The sequence below is a fragment of the Branchiostoma floridae genome, chromosome 1 (genome assembly GCF_000003815.2).
Source record: "Branchiostoma floridae strain S238N-H82 chromosome 1, Bfl_VNyyK, whole genome shotgun sequence".
In the NCBI taxonomy this organism is placed as follows: domain Eukaryota; kingdom Metazoa; phylum Chordata; class Leptocardii; order Amphioxiformes; family Branchiostomatidae; genus Branchiostoma; species Branchiostoma floridae.
The window spans coordinates 19,172,016-19,193,167 of NC_049979.1; the positions used below are offsets into that span (position 1 = coordinate 19,172,016).

A 21,152-nucleotide genomic window follows, 5' to 3' on the forward strand; every position below is an offset into this window, starting at 1 on the left:
TTTTAATAATTCAACCAAAAGTAAATGTTCTACCTTACTAAAGCAAGTGTATCCGTTAACAGTTGTTGGTACAGGATGGTTAAACTCCAAAAGGTGATCCCAACATCTACATTTGTAAATAAAATCATTATCTCAAAAGCTTTTCATACTCATCTCTGTATCCACTCTCCTTCATCTAAGAGAATTGAACATTTGTATCAACCGTTTCTGACGCACAGATAGCTTAATGTTCTAATCCAAGCCTTGACTTGAGAGTAAATTGGGCACTTTGGGACACGAGATGCCACGGCCCAGCCATTAGGCCTGAAGCAATAGACGAATTGGGATACTTAATGAAATCCCTCGACGATGGAAAAGTGTCAGCTAGAAGACCGTGAAATGCGTAACTGACACCTTAATTTACATGTAGCATAAATCACTGAGGCAAAAAGGGTTTGCAGGTCTCTTTTACTTTCTATTATCACCATCTACAGTAATAACAGTAGATTTTCATAGAATATCAGAGACAGTTTCAATTGCTTGAAGCCTTCACTAAATGTGTCTATGTCAAGTAACATATACCAGATTAGTATAAACACAGGTATGTGAAGAAGTGTATTTGTTAATCAATTTCAAGATTACACGTGTGCTCCAGAACAAAGCAAAGCCGATTTGTAAACAGGTCCTGGGTTTTTAACACTTTGTTAATGTATGACACAAAATGCCGCATTTCTACCCTGTGAAAATCACTAGGCAATGTGACAAGGAGGTATCAACGTATTGAAATGCAAGAGGAGAGTAGAACAGTTTTTACCCCAAGCTCGCTCCCGGGATTCGAACCCGCGACCTATCGTGCCATACCCAGGCAGCCAAGCTCCCCAAACCAAACACGCTACCGATGTCGCCACAAAAGCTCCGAGCCGTTTGGCAAGGATGGTAGGCAGTGCTTGAACCCCACTGTTACAGTATTACCAACTTATTATGTAATTAACCTAAGTCACAACCAAAACAATTTCAATTCTAGATTCTTCTGAATCCTAGAAAAAGGTACCACAGATTTAGAGTAGCTCAACCAATAGGCACAAGGCTTTGTGAACAAATTGGATGTTACACTTCCAAAGGTCACATCAGTGAGTCGGCCTAGCCTCATCTATCATCGCCATGGTAACCTCATTCTCTCCATCAAAATGACCCTCACTTTCACTTTTTCAGATGGTATATGCTAATACAGATGGTAATACAGCGTTTATCTTGTATTTCTGGTAGTGTGATACCAGTGCATTTGTCATGATGTACGTGTTTGATCAAATTGATGTTTGGCTGGACGCCTAATTGTTAACTGGAGAGGAAACTGCATACTAGCAACTAATTGGCCTTTAAAGTCCTTCAAAGGAAAAAAAAAGTGATGCAAACAATTATTTCTTTGTTTCACTAAGAAGGTCTACATGCTTGTATTTCTGAAGGAGCAATATAGTTAAGTCACAACAAGAACAACATCGGGTTTGCTTGACGAAACTTGATAACTGACAATTTCATAAAGTGATGAGTAATCATAGTAAAACTTGCATCCCATCCTCTTCGTTTTGAAGAAACGCCCCCCACCCCCATATTACATTTATCCTTCATCACAGCTTCTTAGCAAGCGTGTATGCGAATTCTGACAACACCAACCTAATCCAGAGTGTTTTCCCCTTTCCAGCTGCCTGACCAACTCCATGGCTTTGGTCCAGTTGCCTTCTGCGCGGCATTTTTCCACATCAAGTTCCAGACGACCGGGCTTGCGCGCCGCCATGTTTGTATTAATGTCCTGTCTCGTTCCCAGGGTAGTAGTCACAGAGTACGCTGGGTACAAGATCTGACCCGAGTCGCCCTGTGACCTTCCCTGGGAAACCCCTCTATCGCTCTCTTTCCCATCTTGGTCGCCATTTCAGTGTGAGTGTTCAGCATAACTGTCCCAGAAATATGTCCATTATTTGAGCAATTCTACTTTCGAAAGTAGGTTAGAATAGATGAATGGATACAAGAGAGTTTATTTTTTGTATGTGTGTCGTTTCAGGGCGTCAACATGCAGATTTTCGTGAAAACACTCACGGGGAAAACCATCACCCTAGAGGTAAGAAGACATGTGCAACACAGGGGGAGGGGGGCAAAATAATTTTGCATGTGACAGTATCTTTGCTTGTTGAAATAAAAAATGAAATGAATGATAAGACATTAAAAGACTGCTCTATTGAGTACTGTTATACTTTTTAAAGACTTGGTTAACTTTGCCACTGTTTACACTATTAGTATTATGATTTTTTTTGTTGAAAAAAATGTGTGCACAAATTTGTGACAAAAAAGGAGAATAACAAAATTAGACATTTTGCAAATCAACTAAGATCATTGCGAAGTTTTGATACAATATATATAAGATTATATCATGATAATAAGGTAAATAGATAACACTAAAGGTTGTTAAAATGTCCTGCATACCTGCATACCATCTTCAGTCGAGGGAGGAGTGGACTCCTGTAGTGGACTGATCTTGTCATAACTACTAGCACATGTTTGAAGTATATACAAGACTAGTAGTAACAGTACATAATAGAATTGCTACATGGTTTTAATTTCAGAAGGTATCAAGAATATCTCAAATTGAAATCATATGATGTGGTAACTAAACATGGTCAGATGGGAACATAATCTGGGTATTGAGTCACAGATTATATGTACAGTGATGTGGTCTTGGTTGGTTCTCATGTTGCATTTCTTTTCTTAATTTACCTGTAAAGTTTACCTTAATGTACCTGTCAATCAAACGATTTAATTTTTTTTTGCAGGTGGAACCCAGTGACACAATCGAAAATGTGAAGGCCAAGATCCAAGACAAGGAGGGTGAGTAGATGCTCTCTCTGTATCTATGATCTAATTAACATCCAGTTGTATCATTAAGTACTGTGTTGTGTATACAACTTCAACTGAATTTTGGTTATTGAATGCACTTGAAGATGTTTAATGCCTGATGCACTTTAGACACATGGTAGATGCACTAATATTTAGCTAACACAGTAAAGTCATAACTGCCCAAGAACACCACTCTAGGGCACCAATAAAGTCAAATCGATGTGGTGTTACTTACTATAATTTAAAGTATAATTTACCTCTGCCCAATGTTGATACTGACTTATGCTGAGAATTCACTGAGAATTGTCTTCTGATTTCAGGCATCCCTCCTGACCAGCAGAGGCTGATCTTCGCTGGTAAGCAGCTGGAAGATGGCCGCACCCTGTCTGACTACAACATCCAGAAGGAGTCCACCCTTCACTTGGTGCTCCGCCTCCGAGGTGGTGCCAAGAAAAGGAAGAAGAAGAACTACACCACACCCAAGAAGATCAAGCACAAGAAGAAGAAGGTCAAGCTCGCTGTCCTGAAGTATTACAAGGTAGGAGTGTGTTCTTTCTAATTCCACTTTGTTCCTATTCCGAGCTTATCTTATAGTTAAGTAGATGAACAATATGATCAGCCTGTAATTTCAGATTCTTTTCAATGTACTTTATGTTCACGGTTTTCATGGTGACGACTGTAACGTGAATTTATTACCAAGAACAAATGAGTCGCAAAATTTTTCACATGCACCTGCTGCCACGGTGAACATTTAGTTCCGAGAACAAGTTTAATTTTCTCAGATGTAGAAAGCCTGGTACCGAGAAGACAAAGTGAATTACAGTATGCTTTTCTTTAAAGAGAAAGAGACATTTTTAGAGATTTTATGTTTGGGGTTGAGGGCAAAAAGCAATGATCGTAATCATGTTAAGACTGGTGTTGACAATTTCTGGCAATGTTTGTTGCAATCAGTTTTGCTATCCAGTCTGAAGACTTTTTTTTTTTCTTTCCTCAGGTTGATGAGAATGGCAAGATCACACGTCTAAGACGCGAGTGCCCGTCAGAGGAGTGTGGTGCGGGGCTGTTCATGGCTAGCCACTTTGACAGGCAGTACTGCGGGAAGTGCTGCCTCACATTTGTGTACAACAAGCCTGAAGAGAAGTGAAGCAAATCACTGACATAAATACAGATGTGAATATCGGAACTTTGACTGTGTTGCGTCTTTGTATGAGTTTGAAAACGTAGGATATTATTAGACATATGTCAAGTTTGGTACAGCGGTAAATGTATTAAGGACACTGGGAATGATAGCTTGCCCCCAACATTAATAGTACATGTAGGAGGTTGACCAATGTCACTTCAAACCCTTTTGAAACAGTGATAAATCAAATTCCTTGGAGGAAGCTTGAGTTAGGTAGACATGGCTATGGTCCTCGCCTAACATGCCAGCAGCTTACATTAGGAAAAACCCTGGTATGAAAGCAAGGGCCTGCAGGTAATGCAGGCTGCAGTCTGTCCTTGGGAGCATTTGTGCTGGCCTACTGTGAGCCAGAGTCAGATACTCCCCTGCACATGCATGGTGACTGTTCCTTGTGTTACCAACCAACCAACCAAACACACACCATCAGGTGACACTATCAGTTGGTAACAGCATATAAGTCATAACAAAGGATGATGCCAGCTACCAGCAGATTCTCAAAACCAGAGAATGAGGAATGAAAATGATTTATTTTGTAAACCAGCAGCTGTCTGTAGCCAAAGTTTATTGATTTTCTCTTGACAAGGTGAATGTGGTGAGGGGCTTTCACCGCTATCCCAGGAGGGAGATGTGTAGATATTGACAAAACCATAGCTCTGTTTGGAAATGTCGGAAATCTGGAACCCAAATGATCTCTTTACATAAGGGGGAGTAAAAGATTAAAGCTGAAAAGGGGCAGGAATCAGGATACCTGAAACCAATGTTGGTCCATCACTTAATATACACTTGGTTTGGAACCCCACAATATCCTGTCACAGGAGGTTGGGGAATACACCTTTCTCACGCAGTGGCCATGATAGTTCGAAGACGAGGCAAACAGACAAAACTTATCTCTAAAATCAGCTGCCATTTAGATTTCCCCCAAACCACACAAGTCTTCACAATATAAGATCAAATAATTAATAAAAATTAGCGTAGTGTAGACTGACCCCATAGTCCCTTAAGAGATGCAAAATAAAAACATAATAATGCAAATATTTGACGGACATGCAGCAAAATCTCTTATTGGTGGCTTTCCTAATTGATCGGCTATCATTGGTTGAACTGCTAATTATGATGGACAGTATTTTGTTTGCCTCACTGAACTCCTTTTAGATCTATCATGGCCGCCGCGTGAGAAAGGTGTATACATTAAAGACGAGGTCAATGAGGCAAACAGACGAAACTTATGTCTAAAATCAGCTCCCATTTAGTTTTTCCCCAAACCACACAAATTTTTACAATATAAGATCAAATAATAAATATTATAACTAGTGTTATGCAGCAAAATATGTAGAAATTTAGACTCGAGTACTGATCCCATAAGTCCCTTAAGAGATGCAAAATAAAAACATAATAATGCAAATATTTGACGGATATGCAGCCATTCTCTTATTGGTCAATTGTCTAATTTCCATGCTATCATTGGTTGAACTATTAAGTATGATGGACAGTCTTTTGTTTTAGATCTATCATGGCCGCTGCGCGAGAAGGGTGTATAGGCCACAAGACAAGCGTGTAAGTTCAATGACCGATGTCTGCCTTGACATGGATTCTGTTGACAAAGACCTTACATTTTTTGCAAATCAATTTAACATATGCTATTAAGGACAATGAAGAGTACAAGAGAAAGAATATGGCTTTAGTACTATCAATATATACTTTTGCAACACAAATACTAAAGCTACACAAAGGTATGTTAGAATTCAGAATCAATTAGGAACAAGACAAGCAGTTACTAGTATGTGAGACAGACCTTGAGTTCCAGCTCCAGGGCAGTAATTATGTCGGCAAGACAGAAGAAAAGCGAGTAGTAATGGTAATGCTTGTTTAACCTTCTCCCTGCTGCCCAACTCTATAGCCAGTACAAATCTGATGCCAAAAGGTTACCTCAGCAGGGAAAAAGTTAACAACTTGTTTGACCAGCCCATGTGTACGTGCAGGACGTGCAGTCTGTCACCAGTCTCAGTGTCTGCTTACAGGTACAGTTTTCCTTCTTTGTCACAGAAATGTTTCCGTAGTCTTCTAAAGTCTGATTTTCTTTTTGGTGGGATTTCATGTACATGTTAAACACTGGCTATTTGCTTTGTTATTTGCCTGGTTATTTCCAGGCTCATGTAATTCTGTCTTAAAATGCTCAGAGGAGTGAGGATACAGCCAATGTTGGCATAATTGTAAGATGATAAAGTGTACAGGTAAGATCAACTCGAAGTTACCAGCTTTTATTTATTTTTTATTGCAATGCTAAAACATAAAATAAATCTACTAAATAAAATGCAAAATCGTAGCCCTCAAGGTACGTGCACTTCAAATATCCAAGTGTTCATGACACTGAAGCAGACCTTTTCCTCATGTAGCATTAGCAATCTTAGGGCATGTGGTGGAACTATTAGAGTTCATGTTAGACTGGAATGGTCTAATTATAGGAGTAATGCCCAAATTACATGAATTAGTCAATGTAAACACAGGAAAGTCTGTACTCAAAACATAACTGATTCACTGCAACTATGACATCTAATGTTAACATTATTCTGGATAACACTACAATTTCATGCATGGTAAAAATTCTGTCTTTGTTCTTGCTATAAATTTTGAAGCAGGATCTACAGCGTAAACAACTACAATATGGACTTGAAAAAGTTTGCAGGTATGATGCCAGAAACCTTGCCAGATCGATCAGAGCTTTCACTCCTCCCTGAACAGGTAATAACGTTACATGTATATGATTGACATTTTCATGTTGCAACACCAATTTAAGGTTTAGTATTTTTTTTCGAAATATCAAAGTAGGATTACTAAATGGTTATTGTGATGTTGAAAAACGGCATTGACATGGACATTATAATCCCATAAGGAGATCAACCCTAGAGGTAGATACATGTGTATCTCAAAACAAGACCACTACACTTGTCCTGAAAGTGGTTACCATTAGACAACAAATTTTTATGCTAGAAAGTAAACTTGTGAACAAATGTAAGATCTCTCAGTTCAGTTCAGTCATCCATCAGGTGACACTATAAAGTTCCTCCAGACTCTGTCGCTCATGACAGACAGGAGGTCTCTGTCTTGGAGGCCAACATCCTCCTCAATCACCCTCTTAAGGGTCAGGGATGGTCGGCCACGTCTTCCCTTCGATCTCTCCCACTGATAAAGGAGTGAAATATTGCAGCTACAGTAACAAAATGTGTATTCCACATTGCTTAGATATTGGGAGTGACTCTGCTGCATGTGGCTGCCTTTAATGGCCAACAGAAAGCAGTAGAAGGACTGCTGAAAGGTAGCACCTCTGTGGACATCAGGGATCAGGTAATTAAGTACAGCAGGATTTATACTATTAAAAAAGAATAAGAAAATTCTGCCAAATGTTTTGATTGATCAATTTTTATCAATTAAAATCTGTTTGTCATTCTATCACATTTTAAGTGTTGAACTATGCCCAAAAGATAATCTGTGGCAGTATGCATGACTGTGCACCGGACCAAAGCTGAGTTGAAAACAAACGATTTAAGCCCAGGTTTTCAATATGTTTGGATCAAGGGTGAACTTGAAAACACCAAGATGATGATACAAATTGGAACAGTGCAAACATCTTGCAAAACATGTAAACTGATGAGGAAAACCGACATATGTGATGAAAATCATTATGTAAGAATAGTCACTTTTTATGAAAACCGCTTCCTGGGACACTTGACAGCACTGGCTAAGGATTTTTTATAAAAAGTAGCTGCTTTACAAAATGGTTCATCATTTTTCCGTAACTTTTGCAGTATTCTCATAACAGACTAACGTTATGTTTTACATAAAATCCAAACTATGTAAAAGCTTAAGTCATGTGAATCTCATACCAAAGGAATAATGACTAAAGATGCCCGTCCATATGTACAGGAGATGATGACACCTTTGCATTGGGCTGCCATCGGGGGCCATCCGCAGATCTGTGAAGCCTTCATCAAGCATGGAGCAGAGGTCAATGCCAAGGACCAGGTACATCCATGTTTGCCTTTTCTGTATGATGATGAGGCCAGTGATGAAAGTGACTGTGTGGGCCCTGTGATCACTAACCTGCCACACAAGACTACTAGTATGTGATTGTTGCAGTAATATGTCGTTTACACATTTCAAGCTATTGCGATTGCTTTTGTCCCTTTAATGTCGCAGTTGTGTGGGAAGAACTGCACCATAAAGTCAAATTTGCCTTTGTAAGGTCATATGACGTAGGTATTGGTGGCTGTAGGTCACTCCAACTTTTGAACGTGGCAAAAATTAATGGGCCTGATGGCATAGGGAAGGGTTTAAAGGTTTCTACACCCCTGCTTTAGCTGCACCCCACTGCTAATCTTTGCCTGGCTAGCTTTTTCAAAAGCATTCATTTTCTGTGTTAGAACACAGTGTTAGCTCTGTACTATGGTAACAACCAACACAGATGAACTTTGAGATTGATGCTGTTGTATATCAGATACATGTATGTTTCCATTCACAGCATGAGAAGACACCTCTGCAGTGGGCTGTGGAGCTGAACCATTCAGAAGTCTGTGAGATTCTGCAGCAGAATGGCGCACAGGGATAAACTCTATTTATCATCAGAACCACCAGGTCCTTATTGTAGGATGCAAAATCTTTCAGATCTACATGATGATAATCCTGCACAACTAAAAATGCTTTGCATGTTTGTTAGATTTTAGTTCAAGTTTCTCTTATTTCTTCACAGCTTGACATACAGTATCACTGTTCAAGATGTACTTCAAATATTTTTACTGAAGACATGATACTGGTCATACTGTTTTTAATTGCTGGTTTAAGAGAGACAAAATGGTGGTAGTTCTTGCATCACCAGTTCTTGCATAACCAATTTTTAAAAAAGCTGTCAAAACCAAGATTTCCTTGTTCTTCTGCATTACTTGAAATGTATTATTGTTATCATTCTTTATCAAGAATTTCCTGAAAACATGTCCTTTCTTCAAACATGATATGACGTGTGTGTCTTCATTCAATCCTAGTCTCAGACTTTAGCTTTAGCTACATTTGTATGTACATAAAAACGTTTTTGGTGCTAGTGGAAGGAAATAGTCTCTATTCTTCCTTAACAGCACATGCTGAAGACTTCATGATCATGACATGCACAGCATAACCAAATAGATGTGCATACTTCATACCCAAAATCTCTGACAAGATATATCTCAAATAGTAAAAACAGACAAAAATTGTACAGCAATTTTTTTAGCATACTTTTACTTCATTGTCAAATTTCAAGTTACATACAGCCTAGCTATACATGTATTTGATATGATATTGAGTGATTCACAATAATCCTTTCCCTTACATTACAGATTACATTTTTTGCATAATATTAGTTTTCCTGATAGCAGATTTTTCAGTAACATCCCCTAGCCTAAAAGCCTGGGTTCCAGTCTACTGTCTGAGGAACCTCGTTGACTTCAAAGCTCTGTATGACGTCTCCATGCCTGATGTCCGGACACTTGTGTAGAGCTATCCCACACTCCATCTCCTGTCGTACTGTCCAAACATCATCCTTCAGGTGCTTCAGTGATGAGACGGATCCTTGGGGGGAAAGCAGCATGAACATTATGAATTTGTAGAATGCTAAAAAGTAGGGCCAAGTTCGGCAATAGGAAGCAAAACAGCAGCATTCAAGTTTTGTGAAACTTTCTTACACAAATATGTTACTATCCTAGTATTGGATTTGTCTATCTTTCTGTGCAATTTGAAATCCTACAGTCAGTCTCCATGTCTGTAATTTTTGCTGGTACCCCTTTTCTCTCTCAATAACCAAAAATCAGAGGATGTGTGGGTTGATGCATCATAAATGCAATGTTTTCTGTTTCATTAACCCATGCTTAGGATGTTTTAACTGTTTAACCAATGAGGCTGAAGGCTTGTGACTGTTCCTGGCAGCCTTGACTAAGTTGACATGATTCGAATTGCAACAGGGGCAATACAATTTTTACTCTAGGCAACTAGCAGCTAACTAGCTAATATTATGACTACAGACATATGCAGTCAAAAACTGGACAAGTGTCGCAGCCTAAAAGACAGTGTACAGACCTCTGAATATGACCTCCCCATTCCTGACCAGCAGTGCGTCTCTCCTCTTGTCCATCTCCCCCTGAGTCACCCTGCACCCTGCCACTGGAACCTTCTTCTTTCCTACCGTCACCTCAAACACCTGCAGTACGTTGGCTGAACCTGGGACACAAGAACAATCACAAACACTGAGTGGTATTGGCTACAGATGTATAATAATTACACCTTGTTGAATATTTTATGGCAACTGGCTTGAATTGTAAATTCCTGATGAAATTATTCTTTAGACTGCACATCTGGAAAAAAACACAGCATTGCTAATGATGGTTTTTTGTAGCGAGACCCCTTCAGTTGTGAACAACTGATTTCCAAGGGAGCCCTGCAAATCAACATAAACTTACCAATAATCATATAACATAAAACATTTCTTTTATCACAAGTAGCCCCCTTAATAGACAAGTTCACACTTCTGAGGATCACAAAAATTGCTTTCATACATCAAATTGGTCTGTTTTTTCCATTGCAGGAAAAAACAGACTATGCAGCAGCTACAAGACTAAGTCTGTCTTTTCCCACAATAGCCAAGCATGCAACAGGCTTCTTCATTCTTTCAGTTAAAGAAGTAAACTCCTGCAAGTTATTCAAGCTGGCTTACAGAAGTTTACTTCTTTAACTGAAAGAGTTAAAGAAAACTGTTATTATAAATCTGTACCTTTTATGTCCAGTTCCTCCTTCATGGGTAGTTTGGCAGACAGTTCATCCTTTAAGTCTTCAAACAGTCTGTAGATGATCTTGTGCATCTTGATGGGAACATTTTTCTGTTCAGCAAGCTTAGCAACATCCTTAGGCACCTTGGTGTTGAAGCCATACACCACACCTGTGGGGTATCATGAAGAAGAAAACAGTAGATAAATCCTCTTTAAGGGTACACAAGATTAACTTCTGAATAACTGAATAAACTAGTTTGAGGGGAAAGTCTGTATCTTGGCACACACAGTTTCAAGTTGTGAAAATAGACTCAGGTTCTACACAGTACTGAACATGTTCTGCATTGGGAATGATGTAGTCACATACATGACTCAGCTTGTATCTTTTCACTGTTCATGGGAGATACAAGCTTAGTCACGTTTAGGACTGCTAATGATTTACCATCCTAATGATTTACCATCCTGATGAAACTCTTCATGGTTACAGGATAGTTGTTTTGTACTAAAAGAACAGGCCAGTACCGGGTCAAGAAAATTTCTTAGATTCGTTAGAAAGTAGTTCCACAGAGTTTCTCACCATCAAAGGCAGCAGCCATCTCTACATCAGACTCTGTGATGGCTCCGACGTCGGAGTGGATGACCTTCAACTTGCAGTCTTCCTCACAGTCGTAGGAGGCTAGTGTGTCCATGATGGCCTCTATGGAGCCAAACACATCTCCTAGATAATGCAAGGTTGAGGGAAACAACTTTGGACATCAGTGAACACAAAAGTTGTGTAATTGTGTTTCAACTTTTAGAATTTTAACTATTTGAAACAACTTAGCTAACTTCAATGGACCCACATATGTGTGTAACATGTATGGATGCAAATGATAAGAAATGTTTCAAGAATCTGTCATGACTACACTATAATTATGAATCTGTATGTCACATTGTCAGTACTGAAAAATTATGAAAGTTTGCTTTGCTTCCAGTGAATCAAAATTGAGTATTGTCTGTACGTTACTCTTTTAATGTAACACTCTCAATGACATACATGATTATGATTATGGAGATTGTACAGCTGTTGTATCCTTCATAAACACAATAAAGCAGCCTTAACAACTACCTATCCTATCTGCAATACCTATGAGTATGATAAGACTTTACCTCTGATGACAATGTTAAGTTCAGGTTCAGTACTCTTGGCCTTCTCACTGCCAGGTGTGGGCTTGAACTCCTCGTACTTTGCCTTCTTCTGCTGCCATCTCCTCAAGTCCTTGGTGGCCTCCCGTACAGCCTGGTAGTGCTCCAGATGTTCCTTTGCCTTCCTGTCGATCTCCACCTGGTCTTCTGCTAGCTTCTGTTCCTTCTTCTGCTCCAGTCTCCAGCCAACAACCTCATGAGCTCGGGACTAAACAGACATAAATACAGTACACTACATCTTTTGTTCAATAAAGCATTATTTTACAGTCCTAGAAAAAGACAGTAGATAGAGAGACTAGCATGAGTAAAAACTGTTTGTACGTTCTCTTCTCGCATCGGCTTGAAGTTAAATGCCAAAGTCTCTCTCATCGTGTAAAGAATTTGCAAACATGGCAAATATGGTTGGATGGGATACTGTTTAACTCTTCTTGTAGTCGGAAGCTCCCAAAAGAAACAAAATGTTCACAAAACATCTATGCTGTAGAATGGACCATGAAAGTTAGATCAAAAATATGTAACACTGAATTACAAAACTTTTACAATTAGTTAATATTTTCTCTCCTTTATAAACACTTCAGCTATAATCAGACTACAGTGCATTCAATCAAGATTCTACATAAAGCAACAGGGTTTCTAACATGAAAAGATGCCACCTAGGCCATACCTCTGTTTCCACCTCAAGTATGAGGTCCCCTGCTGAAGGGAGGTCCTTCCACCCCATGACCTCCACAGGTGTGCTGGGCGGGGCTTCCCTCACCTGCTGACCTGTCTCACCAAACATGGCTCGCACCTGTCAAAGGTGGGAGGTGAAGATGTTCAGTACATCTAAAAAAAAATAACACCATGGGATGTCTGCTGGACTGTCTACCTGGATATTGCTTGGGTGAATATGGACGGTGGCTAAAATCACAACCCACCCACCCTTTGCCTATTCACAAATACAAGAGGGACCCTGCCATACAGTTTAAAGGCTGTTTATTTCCTTTTGGACAGGACGTGATTCCCTGCCAATGCCAGGTTATTTTGGAGCTTGAGTGCACCCCCCCCCCACAGGTGACACTTACAAAATATTATGATCACATACATGTAATTGCACATGGAAATGTAACACCCCAAGAGGCTGACCCTACCTTAGCCCAGGCTGTACCAGCCACCAGATAGCAGCCCCTCCGCAAGGTTCCTCTCTGGATCACAACAGTCGCTACGGACCTGCAAATATCATTATCTTAGATCTAAGATGAAATATGGCTTGATTTTATATGGGGAAGATAATTCATATTGAGAGCTAACCATCAGAATTTCCTATGAATATATCACCAGACAAATGGATAGAGTCGATTCCGAGACACCATGAGGGTTTTTAGACAATAATTGTAATAAGTTGGAATTATTTTGAATAGAAGAATATCTAAGCCCAAACAGTTATAATTTTTTCAAAAAAATTGATATGGAATTTTGAATCTATTTGAATTCTTTTGAATTCTTTGGAAACATTTTGAAAGAGATCACACGAAAATCTCTTTATTTACAATAATTTTCAAACATCTGCAGGATTCTTTCACTTTTAAAAATATTTACAAAAAATGGTAAACCTTGCCAAATGGTAGAATTAATTTATTGCCCCATAAAAGTTAGCCCCTTTTGTCTGCCTGGTATATTTTTAGATTTCACTGGTGGGCACTGGTGGGTCCTTTGTGGTAGGCCATTGACATGACACCCAACCATACTTTGCGAGGATGTGTGAATTGCTTTCTTCCTAGCCCACTGACCCAATATTACAAAAAATGGTAGAAAATGGTAAATAACGGCAAAATGCTGTTACCATTGTTTACAAATTCTTAGAAGTATTCTGTTCCACATCGTGAATATTTCAAAGGTTTTACAGACCGAGTAAAATATTAAGAAAGTTCAAATAGCATTAGAAATACTTCAAAAGTATAAAATCTCCTGGACATATAATTGAAAACAATTGAAAACGTATGTAAATGATGACAATAGCAACCCTCGCGGTGACTTGGAATCGGCTCTACTTCTTGATTTTGTAATGTTATTTGTAACAATCAATGTTACAATTACAATTACAATGATGCTAATTCTTCACAAACTTGCTCACTCAATCACTGGTTTTATATCCAGAAAATAAGACAAAAACTCCCATACAATCCATTCCCCCTGTATAGGTACTTGAGAAACATTATATATGTTTTCCCTGATGGTTATTTTAAATGATTTTTCCAATAGTTAACATACTGTTTTTGCTGGTGTGTTTTTCTTCTTTCTTCTTCATCTTGTATCAGGAAACAAACTTAGTCATTTTTCTACTACTAGTTAACTTACCCTCTGCCCTTGTCAGTTCGAGATTCGATGACCGTAGCCTCTACAGGGCCTTTGTTGTCACCTTTGACCTCCATGACCTCTGCTTGGGTCACTATGGCCTCAGCCAGTTCCGTCAAGCCTTGCCCCTGGACATGCGATAAATCAACAAGTATGGTGTAAACATGAAGTATGAAAATCAACTCTTGATGCAGGGCCTCCTTTGTTTCAAGTGGCAGACTTTTATAAATGTAGGGTACCTGCAGGAATGAACAGAGTTATATGTAAAAAGCATATCTTAATGTTTCAGGAATGCTATGAAATGATAATCACGACATTGGTATAATGAAAAAACAAAAAACACTTTTCTATCTTCTTTTGTTATGAGATGTATGGATAAAAGGTATAACGAGGGCTTACCTTAAGAGCAGAAATCTTGACCGATTGTATGTCACCACCAAACTCCTCCAGCTCCATCCCATGGCTCAGCAACTCTCTCATCACAACCTCCTGTTGAACAGTCAACAGCAACATCATCTTACAAATGTACACATGAATGATGCACACTGACAATAGGTAGATCTGAACTAAGTGGCTAAAAATGCTTCATGCTCTGACACCCCCATTATGTAATCAGGGCTCGAAATTCATTTTTGGGAATAGGTGCACTGGTGCACCCAAACTAGAAAATTGGGTGCACCAAAATATTTTTGGGTGCACCACATAAAATAAAGTAGAATATCAGAATAACATAATTGCAAACCTACTAAATTAGTAATTTGAACAGTCCGGGAGCTCTTCAGAAATCGGAAGTACTATAACAGTCATTTTATTGTCTTTCTAACACACAGATGTCAAGAATATGGTGTTTACTTAGTATACTGACATCTTAACATGCATATGCCTATCAAAATAGTGCACCCACAGAAAAAAAAATTGGGTGCACGGCTCCAATTTTGGGTGCATCTGGGTGCACAAAACCCCAGTATTTCAAGCCCTGATCTGCTTCTCTCTTGCGCATCTGTTTCTCTCTTGCACACCGGTTTCTCCCTTGCACACCTGTTTCTCAATCGCACACCAGTTTCTGTCTAGCGCACCTGCTTCTCTTTTGCACATCTGTTTCTCTTTTGTGCACCTGTTTCTCTCTTGTACACCTGTTTCTCTCTTGCGCACCTGTTCCTCTTTCGTACACTTGTTTCTCTCTTGCGCATCTGTTTCTCTCTTGTGCACCTGTTCCTCTCTTGCACATCTGTTTCTCTCTTGTGCATCTGTTTCTCTCTTGCGCTTCTGTTTCTCTTTTGCGCATCTGTTGCTCTCTTGGGCACCTGTTTCTCTCTTCCGCATCTGTTTCTCTCTTGCACATCTGTTTCGCTCTTGCGCATCTGTTTCTCTCTTGCGCATCTGTTTCTATTATGCGCATCTGTTTCTCTCTTGCGCATTTGTTTTTCTCTTGTGCATCTATTTCTATTTTGCGCATCTGTTTCTCTCTTGCGCACCTGTTTTTCTTTTGCGCATCTGTTTCTCTCTTGCGCATCTGTTCCTCTCTTGCGCATCTGTTTCTCTTTTGCGCATCTGTTTCTCTCTTGCGCACCTGTTCCTCTCTTGCGCATCTGTTTCTCTCTTGCGCATCTGTTTCTCTTTTGCGCATCTGTTTCTCTCTTGTGCATCTATTTCTCTCTTGCGCACCTGTTTCTCTTTTGCGCACCTGTTTCTCTCTTGCGCACCTTTTTCTTTTGCGCACCTGTTTCTCTCTTGCGCATCTGTTTCTCTCTTGCGCATCTGTTTCTCTCTTGCGCACCTGACTCTTTCATGCACCTGTTTCTCTTTTGCGCACCTGTTTCTGTCTAGCACACCTCCTTCTCTTTCGCGCACCTGTTTCTCTCTTGTGCACCTGCTTCTCCCTTGTGCACCTGCTTCTCTCTTGCGCACCAGTTTCTCTCTCGCGCACCTATTTCTCTGTCGTGCACCTGTTTCTGTCGCGCACCTGTTTCTGTCGAGCATCTGCAGGGCCGAAATTTATTTTTAGGAATAGGTGCACCCAAACTAGAAAATTTTACTTACACATAAAATAAAGAATATCAGAATAACATAACTGCAAACCTACTTATTATAATTAGTAATTTGAACGGAGCTCTTCAGAAATCGGAAAATTGGACAGTCATTTTATTATCTATCTAACACATGGATGTCAAGAATATGGTGTTTACTTAGTATACTGACATCTTAACATACATAAGCCTATCAAAATATTTGGGTGCACCCTGTGCACCCACAGAAAAAAAATTGGGTGCACAGCTCCTATTTTGGGTGCACCTTGGTGCACAAAACCCCAGTATTTCGAGCCCTGGTAATTGATAAGTACAAATTACATCAATTTCAGAGTGGTGTTTATGTTGACAGTAACATGAAGGTGTGACGGGTCGTTCAGTGTAATATATCATAACCAGCTGCTGCCGAGCTACCAGCCGGCGAAGCTGGTGTGTTACTCCAAAGGGTGGTTATACCGGCTATATAAATACAGATGTAACACTTTTCAACAGTGTATGGTGGTGCAGAGCTCTTAGTCTCATAATGATAATGACAACATGTTAACGGAGGTATAATATTTCTGTAACTTACAGGGTCAGCATTCTTCTTGTCACACTTGTTGATGGCTACAATGATAGGAACTGTGGAAAAACATAAAAACAAAGTGGTTGTAATCCATCCGGTAGAAATCTTCCGGAGCGGACTAAAGAAATACGGCTGGACTCCAGTCTATATTGTACATGTACAAGGGATGAAAGGCTACCTTAATGACACATTATCAGTGTAGGATTTAATTTTGAAGTACATAATATTCAAGATGTACACAACACAAACCCATTTTTACCGTTGGCAGCCTTGGCATGTTTTATTGACTCCAGAGTTTGTTCCATCACTCCGTCGTCAGCAGCAACCACCAGTACCACGATGTCTGTCACAAGAGCGCCGCGTGCTCTGAGCGCTGAGAACGCAGCGTGGCCGGGGGTGTCCAGGAATGTGATTCTCTCGCCCGTGGGAAGCTCAACTGTAAGAATAAACAAAATATCTGTGTCACCTTTCACAGGGGCTATGGACACTGCAGGGATACGGGCACAAATTCAACAGGGTATCTGCTTTCATGTTATGCCAAAGATTATCATGAAAGATTTGTCCATTTACAGAAATCCAGTCAAATATCAGGACAGAAATTTGGACAGAAATCCGAACAGAAATCCGGTCTGAAATCTGGACAGAAATCCGGATAGAGTTTCGGTCAGAAATCTGGACAGACCGCCGCTATGACTTTAAACAACAATTTGCATAAGAGCCCAACATACTTATAGAGAAGTGAAAGTAAAAAAGTGAACCAGTGTACTTGGCTATAGAAACAAGTCATAGCAAAGCTGCATTGCATTATCAGCTATCAGAAAGCATTACACTTCGTCTCAAGTGTTATGCTTTGAGTTTGAACAAAAAGAGAGCATACAGATAGAGGGAGAGAGATAGCCATCTAGACAGAAAAAGCAAGAGAGGGAGGGAGTTATTTTTACAATTCTCAGTGCCCCACCTGAAAAGGCCCCTATATGTTGTGTGATGCCTCCAGCCTCTCCAGCTGCTATGTGAGACTTTCTCAGGCTGTCCAGTAGGGTGGTCTTGCCGTGGTCAACGTGCCCCATGATGGTCACCACGGGGGGACGTCTGACCAGTGCTGAGGGGTCCGGTGGAGGTCTGCAGAGGGGCATTTGTAAAGAAAAGCCATAGGGGTCAATATGAAACAAGCAAACTAAGCTTCAGTACTTATCTTTTTGCAATTAAGACCACACTGATTTCTTTGTTCTCAGATACACTGCTTTACTCTTCCTGAAAAAAATGTGTACAATCCAGGTATTTGAATCAACGTGAAAATGCTGGACTTAACCGTTGAAAAAGTCTCCTAATCACAGTTTATTCACTTCTCAACACTTTTTAAGTTGAAAATTAATTGTTTGCAATGTTAAGAAGCCTGGTGTGTTGACTTTGTGACTTTTGGACCATTGGATTCACAGCCAATCAGCTCTCTCATCCATACTTATACTAAGGGAAATATTCAAATGCATCTTCTCCATTAATAGCTTCCACACAAATTGGCAAAAGAAGCAATCAACGGAGTGAACGGGAGTTAGAGTAGGCTGGACAACAGACTGATGCCATACTACCTTCTAACTGCATCTTTAACTTCTTTTTTCTTTTCCTCATGCTCCCTAATCGGTACTGCCACCATCCCGGATATCTTCACAACCTCCCTGATGGTCACTGCATCAAGAACTTCAAAGAAAATGAAAAACCTTTGCATTAAAAGGGCACAAGAATGGGAATGTTGTAACTTTGCGTATGTTTCTATCACAGCTAACATGAGGAGTTTGCAGTAGTTCACGAGTAGTTCTTGGTCAAAATAACTATGAAGGTAATACTGGGAGAGCATGCGAGAATAGCAAGAACTTAAAAATACAGCAAAAATTCCAATATGCACAGTTACTGTTTTTGAACTCACTCCACAGTTACTCATCATCATCCTTTATTGATTTCAACATAGCAGACATAATAGCAGCCTGAATAGCGTTGAAATTTACAACATAAAAACCGTATATATACAATAAGAAACAGTATACTAAAGTAGTAAACAACATCTCCGACGTTGAGTAGCCATTGTTACTACCTACGTGTCTACAGTCTTGTTGTACAACTTGATGGCTGTGTGCAGGAAAGAGTTCTGAAGTCTTTTAGTTCTAGCTGGGGGGATGGAGAAAGTGTTTTTGTTTCTCAGTGATCGTCCCGTGGCAGTTGATCTGGAAGGTGGAACCATGTCGTGTAGGGGATGGTCAACATCCAACATTTGTGTGAAAAGTTTGACAGCTGCATCCTCGCGTCGCGACTGGAGGGTGGGTAGGTCGGGCACATCGTGCCTGCCCGCTCGGCTGATGATCCGTAGAGCCCGCTGTTGGACTCTCTGCATTGCGCGTTCCTGTTCCTTGCTACAGCCTACAAGGAGGACATTACCGTACTCGAGGACTGGGCGCACGAGGGACACGTAGATAGTCACTAGGTCGGCGACACTGGTCCCTTACTGTTTTTGAACTCACTCCACAAATTCAAAGAACTTAAAACAGTATCTAAACTTTAACAGTACCAATATCTAACTCTTCGGGATGCCAAATTTGGTTACAGCCCAGTTTAGCAACTGGCAGGTTAAGTGGAATATTTTGCTCACCTGTTTTTGACTCCAGGTCATCTATGTCATCTCTGTCCAACAGACACTCGTAGATGTGATCTAATAAAGGTGGGACAAAAGATATTAGTACATGTGTATTTCATTGTTTGAAGTACTAGCATATCAAGAAACAAAAGCACATGTCCCTACTGTATCTTATATCAAAAAGATATACATAGTGCAAGGAGCTTTTACCTGATAAAAGCTCCTTGCATAGTGTTATTCCAGGTCAAAAGTTGAGAGGGACTTTGAAGCTCAAGGTGTATCAGGAATATATATGTCATACAATACATGATCGACTGGTCAGAAATGTTTCAATCATTCCACCCCTCCTTGAATCTTAAAATGGAATAACCCAACATGATTGACAGGTAAAACTGACCTTCAGTTTTGCCCATGGCCTGTGCCAGCTCCCTGACTGTCATGTGACTTCTGGTTGACACCTGCTGCTTACGCACCTTCTTATCAGCTGGGCGAGCAGACGCACGCTCAGTCCTAGCCTGCTGAAAAATGTTTCCATATGATGGCTGCATTGTCTGCCAATGTATAGTAAGGGCCTTATTCTCTCCTCTGATAATCTTAGACAAGTAAAAACCACAACAACAACAATAAAGGCTTGCAAAAACAATACAAAGTTTCCCACCTTTTTAGCATATCCTCTGGAACAGTGTATTCTTGGAAAATGACTTCTGTAAGATCCTGAGCCAAGCAGTCTTAGTGATGAGCTACAACTACAAGGTGATTTTCTTAAGATGGCACCAGAGTTTTCTACTGTATCTCCTGGAAACCCTTGGAAACACGTAGATAATGTTCTTGTTGTGGCAGCTCGTCTTCTGAGACATAACGTTAGTCCTGTCCTCAGCACGAGGGTTGAACACAATGCTGACATACTGGTTTCTTTCCTGTGGTCTTGTCAATTTTTCACTGCAGCAGAAAATGATTTGTAAGTTATTAAATGTCAAGTTTCCACATTTGTCAATGAATAGCCAGGTTTTGATTGATGACAACTTACCACACTGTTTGAATTTGTTATAGATAACAACAGTTACTTATTGTAAAAACAATTGGCAGTTCGATGAAAATCAGATGACATGACACAAGAGCTTGAATATTTGCATTCAACATCTCATGAACTTGCAGTTGGGAAAGTTTAGGTTATATTTGCCTGCAAAAGAAATTTGCCACAAAACACAGTACGCTGTGATGTTAAAATACTGAGTTTTGCAACACATATTGAGGAAAAGGTCGTTTCATACCTTTATTACCCAGGAAAACATTGAAGCCTCTGAAGTTCATCAAGAACTAGAGTTAAATATTAGCTGTTAAACAGCAAATATGAACAGGTTTGCGTGTGAGTAATTTATGCAGGATAAATTAACATAAATAGTGAAATTAACGTTAAAAACACTACCGGTTAAAAATGGACTTTGCATGAGCCTGAGAAGTTCCTCATGCATTATCATCAAATTCGTATATTGAATCTTTAAAAGAAAAGAATGAACTTTTCTTGTGACATGTTGACAACTACTATGTAGTGAACCAGTTCAATAACCCTTCTGATCAAAAATTGTCT

At 39.8% G+C, this 21,152-nt stretch overlaps 4 protein-coding genes across 6 annotated transcripts in view; 2 read left to right on the top strand and 2 right to left on the bottom strand.

The window, feature by feature from the left end:
* LOC118411240 (tetratricopeptide repeat protein 7B-like) overlaps positions 1-1,845 on the bottom strand; it is a 61,704-nt gene extending 59,859 nt beyond the window's left edge. Inside the window, exon 1 of one of the 2 annotated variants that reach the window (XM_035813399.1) lies at positions 1,651-1,845. In XM_035813399.1, the coding sequence (XP_035669292.1) occupies positions 1,651-1,771 (121 nt within the window). In that variant the 5' untranslated portion in view covers positions 1,772-1,845. The remainder of the gene's footprint in view (positions 1-1,650) is intronic. The other variant, XM_035813391.1, reaches the window with a different exon arrangement.
* On the top strand, positions 1,813-4,048 carry LOC118411343 (ubiquitin-40S ribosomal protein S27a). Its single transcript, XM_035813571.1, has 5 exons — positions 1,813-1,911; positions 2,036-2,092; positions 2,802-2,856; positions 3,186-3,403; positions 3,860-4,048. The coding sequence occupies exons 2-5, from the start codon at positions 2,045-2,047 to the stop codon at positions 4,007-4,009; spliced, it is 471 nt and encodes a 156-aa protein (XP_035669464.1). The 5' UTR covers positions 1,813-1,911; positions 2,036-2,044; the 3' UTR covers positions 4,010-4,048.
* Positions 4,049-5,842: 1,794 nt separating this feature from the next.
* On the top strand, positions 5,843-9,048 carry LOC118411349 (GA-binding protein subunit beta-1-like). Its single transcript, XM_035813583.1, has 4 exons — positions 5,843-6,784; positions 7,286-7,387; positions 7,967-8,065; positions 8,562-9,048. The coding sequence occupies exons 1-4, from the start codon at positions 6,707-6,709 to the stop codon at positions 8,646-8,648; spliced, it is 366 nt and encodes a 121-aa protein (XP_035669476.1). The 5' UTR covers positions 5,843-6,706; the 3' UTR covers positions 8,649-9,048.
* Positions 9,049-9,414: 366 nt separating this feature from the next.
* On the bottom strand, positions 9,415-20,883 carry LOC118411251 (translation initiation factor IF-2, mitochondrial-like). 2 transcript variants are annotated; one of them, XM_035813421.1, is made up of 17 exons: positions 20,836-20,883; positions 20,223-20,503; positions 19,962-20,079; positions 19,580-19,639; positions 18,528-18,636; positions 17,900-18,060; positions 17,201-17,377; positions 16,948-16,997; positions 14,749-14,838; positions 14,353-14,477; positions 13,146-13,224; positions 12,680-12,805; positions 11,980-12,223; positions 11,408-11,548; positions 10,836-11,000; positions 10,145-10,285; positions 9,415-9,640 (listed from the first exon to the last, which is right to left on the bottom strand). In XM_035813421.1, the coding sequence occupies exons 2-17, from the start codon at positions 20,466-20,468 to the stop codon at positions 9,471-9,473; spliced, it is 2,202 nt and encodes a 733-aa protein (XP_035669314.1). In that variant the 5' UTR covers positions 20,469-20,503; positions 20,836-20,883; the 3' UTR covers positions 9,415-9,470. The 2 variants fall into 2 exon arrangements, with proteins under 2 accessions (XP_035669314.1, XP_035669306.1); XM_035813413.1 differs by having other exon boundaries at positions 19,962-20,082.
* Between the last annotated feature and the right edge of the window lie 269 nt (positions 20,884-21,152).

What these genes read in the sequence shown, in the direction of transcription:
- LOC118411251 (XM_035813413.1), bottom strand. Translation starts at nt 20,468, where the DNA reads ATGTCAGCATTGTGTTCAACCCTCGTGCTGAGGACAGGACTAACGTTA. An exon ending in GGCCATGGGCAAAACTGAAG is followed by an intron (nt 19,640 to 19,961) that starts GTCAGTTTTACC and finishes CACCTTTATTAG; the next exon opens with ATCACATCTACGAGTGTCTG. An exon ending in ACTTAACATTGTCATCAGAG is followed by an intron (nt 11,549 to 11,979) that starts GTAAAGTCTTAT and finishes TGCATTATCTAG; the next exon opens with GAGATGTGTTTGGCTCCATA.
- LOC118411343 (XM_035813571.1), top strand. Translation starts at nt 2,045, where the DNA reads ATGCAGATTTTCGTGAAAACACTCACGGGGAAAACCATCACCCTAGAG. An exon ending in GGAAAACCATCACCCTAGAG is followed by an intron (nt 2,093 to 2,801) that starts GTAAGAAGACAT and finishes TTTTTTTTGCAG; the next exon opens with GTGGAACCCAGTGACACAAT. An exon ending in CTGTCCTGAAGTATTACAAG is followed by an intron (nt 3,404 to 3,859) that starts GTAGGAGTGTGT and finishes TTCTTTCCTCAG; the next exon opens with GTTGATGAGAATGGCAAGAT.
- LOC118411349 (XM_035813583.1), top strand. Translation starts at nt 6,707, where the DNA reads ATGGACTTGAAAAAGTTTGCAGGTATGATGCCAGAAACCTTGCCAGAT. An exon ending in TTTCACTCCTCCCTGAACAG is followed by an intron (nt 6,785 to 7,285) that starts GTAATAACGTTA and finishes CACATTGCTTAG; the next exon opens with ATATTGGGAGTGACTCTGCT. An exon ending in CTGTGGACATCAGGGATCAG is followed by an intron (nt 7,388 to 7,966) that starts GTAATTAAGTAC and finishes CCATATGTACAG; the next exon opens with GAGATGATGACACCTTTGCA.